Genomic DNA, 4,998 nt, shown 5'->3' on the forward strand with positions numbered 1-4,998 from the left:
CACCTGGACTATAGAAAGTACACCTGGACTATAGAAAGTGCACCTGGACTATAGAAAGTGCACCTGGACTATAGAAAGTGCACCTGGACTATAGAAAGTACACCTGGACTATAGAAAGTGCACCTGGACTATAGAAAGTACACCTGGACTATAGAAAGTGCACCTGGACTACAGGAAGTATAACTGGACTATAGAAACCACACCTGGACCTGTCATTCTGTGTCTGTTTCTACTTCCTGTCCTCTCAGACCCAGCCAGTCGAAGCTCGTCCTGAGCTGGTTCTGCTGAAGGTTTCTTCTGTGAAAAAGGGATTTTTTTCTTTCCACTGTCTCCTCTGTTCTTGCTCTGGATGAAGACTGTGATGAAGAGGAGATTCAACTCAACCTGCTGCTCCCTCAGACAGAACTCTTTTTAATTATCTTTTTGTTTCTGTTCCGAGACGACTTTTGTTGGAGCTACAGAAATAAACTGAACTGATTTTTCATGATGTCACACACGTTTTGTGTGTGTGCGTACGTGTGTGTGTGTGTATGTGTGCGTGCGTGCGTGTTTATGTGTGCACGTTGGTGACCTGCAGCCTGACTTGGTGGACTCTGGCGTCTTCTTGTAGCCGATGGGACACGTGATCAGCAGGGAGATGCTGCAGGAGTGGCAGGCCGTCTGCGTCATTGATGTCCTCTTGGTGAAACAGAAGTTCTGACCCAAACAAACAGATTTTAATTCAAGAGTTGTTCAGTTCAAACATCTCCATCTTTTACCTGAATATCTGGAAGGTACTGAGATCATCTGGGTCAAACTTTGTTCTCAAACAGCTGAAGATCCTTCATCAACTGATAAACTCATTTATTTTTAAACTGTCACCGTCTTCCTCCAGAACTTCTTGAATCTTCAGTCAGTTCTGAAATGTTTCCCGTCTTGACTCTTAAACCTGAACCAGTTTGACTCCAGACTAACTGAGGATCTTCTCTGGGAAAAAAGCTAAAGAAGTAACAAGAGAGGAGGAGAACTTCTCAGACTACTGCTGGTCTGCTGAACGTGGTCCACCCACAAACCTAGATCCAGATTCAGTCCAACAGGAGTGGAAATAAAAACTGTCATCTAAAGTCCAAGTCAAAAGTAATCAAACATTTAACATTTCAGAACCCTTGATCCGATTTTACACTCAGAACAATCAAGATCTGATGGACATTGGACAGGAATAGTTGAGATCCAGAAACCTGAGCTAATGTCTCAGACTGGACTCTGTTTGGACAACAGAACCTCAGGCTTTTGTTCAGTTTTTAAATTTACCTGAACCACGACACTGAGCAGGAGAGAAGCTCTAAATATGTACCAACTGAAAGAAGAGAAAACCTCCTGAAAAAACATTTGAACTCAGTCTAAACAACAAGAAACTCAGTGCTGAGCATGGAGGTGGTAGCATCATGATCTGGGTTGTTTGGTGACAGCATTAAGTCACAAAAGTCTTAAAAGGGACAAAAGCACCATCAGGAACATCTGATTCAAAGAGGAAACAATACAATAAATGAATGGATTATGGATGAGAAACCAGCCACTATGGAGCACAACCCAGTGTATCTCTGGTTCTGGTCCCAAGCCCAGGTAAATGATGATAGTTGTGTCAGGAAGGACATCCAACGTAAAACACTTTTACCAAAACTAACATGCGAGTTCATCAAAGAGAAACCATTCTGGATCAGTCAAAGCCCGGGTTAACAACAACCACCATCGGTGCTGTTGATAAACAGGGTGCCGGCAGAAGTACGGAGGTAGCTAAGGCAAAGTAGAAAGTGTATGAGGAGTTATATGAGAGGCTGGACACTAAAGAGGGCGAGAAGGACTTGTACCAATTGGTAAGCTAGAGGGATCAGACTGGAAAGGATGTGCAGCAGGTTAGGGTTGTTAAAGATAGGAATGGTAATGTTCTAACAAGTGAGGAGAGTGTGACGGGAAGATGGAAGGAGTACTTTGAGGAGCTAATGAATGAAGAGAATGAAAGAGAAAGAAGAGTAGAGATCATAGAAACTGTGGAGCAGGAAGTGGGAAAGATCAGTGAGGGTGAAGTCCAGAAAGCTCTGAAAAGAATGAAGAAGGGGGTCTGATGACATACAAGTGGAGGTTTGGAAATGTCTTGGAGGGAAATGTCTTGGAGAGATGGCAGTGAGGTTTTTGACTCAAATATTCAATGGCATATTTGAGGGTGAGAAAATGCCTCAGGAATGGAGAAGAAGTGTGCTGACAAGGGTGATGTACAGAGTTGTAGCAACTACAGGGGAATTAAGTTGATGAGTCACACGATGAAGATCTGGGAGAGAGTTGTGGAAGCAAGACTTAGACGAGAGGTGACTATCTGTGAGCAGCAGGATGGTTTCATGTTGAGAAAGAGCACCACAGATGCCATCTTTGTTTTGAGGATGTTGATGGAGAAGAACAAAGAGGGTCAGAAAGAACTCCATTGTGTCTTTGTGGATTTAGAAAAAGCATCTGACAGGAAGACAGCAGGACATGTATAAGGACAGCATGTTAGACTGGTTCAGGATATGTATGAGAACAGCAGGACATGTTTGAGGACAGCAGGACATGTTAGGCTGGTATAGGACAAATATGAGGACAGCAGGGCATGTATCAGGACAGCAGGACAGTGGTGAGATGTGCTGTAGGAGTGGCAGATAGCTTCACGGTGGAGTGCATCAAGGATCGGCTCTAAGCCCCTTCTTGTTTGCTCTGGTGATGGACCGACTAACAGATGAGGTCAGGCAGGAAACCCCGTGGACTATGATGTTTGCAGATGATGTGATCTGTGGTGAGAACAGGGAACAGGTGGAAGAGAACTTGGAGAGGTGGAGGTATGCACTTGAAAGAAGAGGAATGAAAGTCAGTCGTAGTAAGACAGAGTCCATGTGTGTGAATGAGAGGGAGGAGGTGGAACAGTGAGGCTACAAGGAGCAGAGGTCACAAAGGTGCAGGACTTCAAGGACTTGGGGTCCACTGTCCAGGAACATGGGGAGTGTGGTGAAGAGGAGAAGAAGAGAGTCCAGGCAGGACGGAGTGATGGAGAAAAGTTTCAGGAGTGATTTGAGACAAAAGGGTGTCAGCAAAGATCAAAGGAAAAGTTTACAAGACAGTGGTGAGACCAGCTATGTTGTATGGTCTGGAGACAGAGACATGGACAAAAAGACAGGAGGCAGAACTGGAAGTGTCAGAAATGAAGATGTTGAGGTTCTTCTTAGGAGAGACAAGGATGGAGAAGATCAGGAATGAGATCATCAGAGGTACAGCACAGGTTGAACAACTGGGAGATAAAGTTAGAGAGGACACACTGAGATGGTTTGGACATGTCCAGAGGAGGGACAGTGGTTTGGACATGTCCAGAGTAAGGACAGTGGGTATATTGGCAGAAGGATGTTAGAAATGCAGCTGCCAGGAAAAAGACAAAGAGGAGATGGATGCAGTAACTGAACTCCATTCAAATATGTACTTGTAGCTGAAATGAAATCTCTGACTCTGATAAATAAAAGTTGAATAAATGAAAAAAAGGATTATGGATGATGGATGGATGGATGGTGATGGATGAAGGATGGATGATAGATGGATGGCCTGATGATTGATGGTCTGATGATGGATGGATGATGAATGGGTGATGGATGGATGGATGTATGGGTAGATAGATGATGAATGGATGATGGATGGATGATGGATGGATGGTAGATGGATGGATAATGGATGGATGATGGATGATGAATGGATGATGGATGGATGATGGATGGATGGCTGGGTAGATGGATAGATGGATGATGGATGGATGATGAATAAATGATGGATGATGAATGGATGATGGATGGATGATCTTACCTTTTGAGGAGCAGCTGAAGCCTTTATCATCATCATCATCATAGAAGTGAGCAGCAGCTGAAAAGTCAGATGTACCTCCATGTCTTCTGTCGTCCGTCTCGTCCCGTGCGTCTCTTTTTATTGTCCCCGTCCCTCCTCCCCCTCCCTCCCCCCCCCCCCGCTTTCCCCCCCCCCCTCCCACCTGCTTCCTGGACCAGAGAAATGTGCTGACTCCAACACGTGCAGGAAACTCTTCTTTGACTGTGACAGATGGAGGTTTTGGTGTATCACACATGTTTTAGTGTCATTTGACCAATAATCGGGTGTTTGTGTCCTTCCTGATGTGAGCACTGAGAGCTCAGATCAGAACAGTGGTCTTAAACAGGGTCCTCAGTTTGGACCCCCATAGGTTTAGTCCTAGCTGACCCAGTTCAAGAGCAGGAAATCCTGGACTGGAAATCCAAATTTGTCTTTTTTCTCAAAACTTTCTGCTCCATCATCAAACTCTGCAGATAAGACTCAGAGTTCTCTGCTGACGCATCTGGAACCAAAGACCTGAACTCTGAAACCTCAAGACTTCATGTGTCCCCTGAAGGCAGGACACAGGATCCCTAAAATGTCCTCACAGATGGCTGAACAGTCCTGTTAGCAGAACGTACTGTCCCCACAAGATGACTCTGTCCCCACACACAAAATATGTCTTCAGAAGATAAAGACAAGTACAAGACTCACTGAGGGACAGTAAGCAGAAGTGTCCTCACAACAAAGTGACCCAGTGAAACCGAACTGTCCTCATGTGGTCCTTTCTACAGCGAAGCCATTAAACAATAAATTTATTTATCTATTTATCTAAAAAAAAAAAATCAAACCAAGCAGAAAATGTTTCTGGGTTCCAAAACCTCCAACATCTATCAAGTGTCTGAAGACGAGGCTAAAAACATGAAACATGTTCTGATGCGTGCCAATAATCCAGGTAGAAAAATCTAAAAGTGAAGGACATCATCATCCATCCGGACTCTGTACCACAGAGCAGACAGCGTCCCCACTAACTCAGGAGCAGAAGGAGAAATCCCACACAAGACAGGCTCTAGAGCAATGTGGATATCCTAACTGGGCCTTCCTGAAAGCAGAGAAGAAACCCAAACAGGACTCCAGTCAGCCATCAGG

At 44.6% G+C, this 4,998-nt stretch overlaps 1 protein-coding gene across 1 annotated transcript in view; it reads right to left on the minus strand.

Moving 5' to 3' along the window:
• stab2 (stabilin 2) overlaps positions 1–3,933 on the minus strand; it is a 57,976-nt gene extending 54,043 nt beyond the window's left edge. The window contains exons 1-2 of the mRNA XM_037696106.1: positions 3,853–3,933; positions 572–696 (exon numbers count right to left, since the gene is read on the minus strand). Coding sequence (XP_037552034.1) covers positions 572–696; positions 3,853–3,933 — 206 coding nt within the window. The remainder of the gene's footprint in view (positions 1–571; positions 697–3,852) is intronic.
• Positions 3,934–4,998: the final 1,065 nt, after the last annotated feature.

This window comes from Nematolebias whitei, chromosome 22 (genome assembly GCF_014905685.2).
Source record: "Nematolebias whitei isolate Nwh7 chromosome 22, NemWhi1, whole genome shotgun sequence".
Taxonomy (NCBI): Eukaryota; Metazoa; Chordata; class Actinopteri; order Cyprinodontiformes; family Rivulidae; genus Nematolebias; species Nematolebias whitei.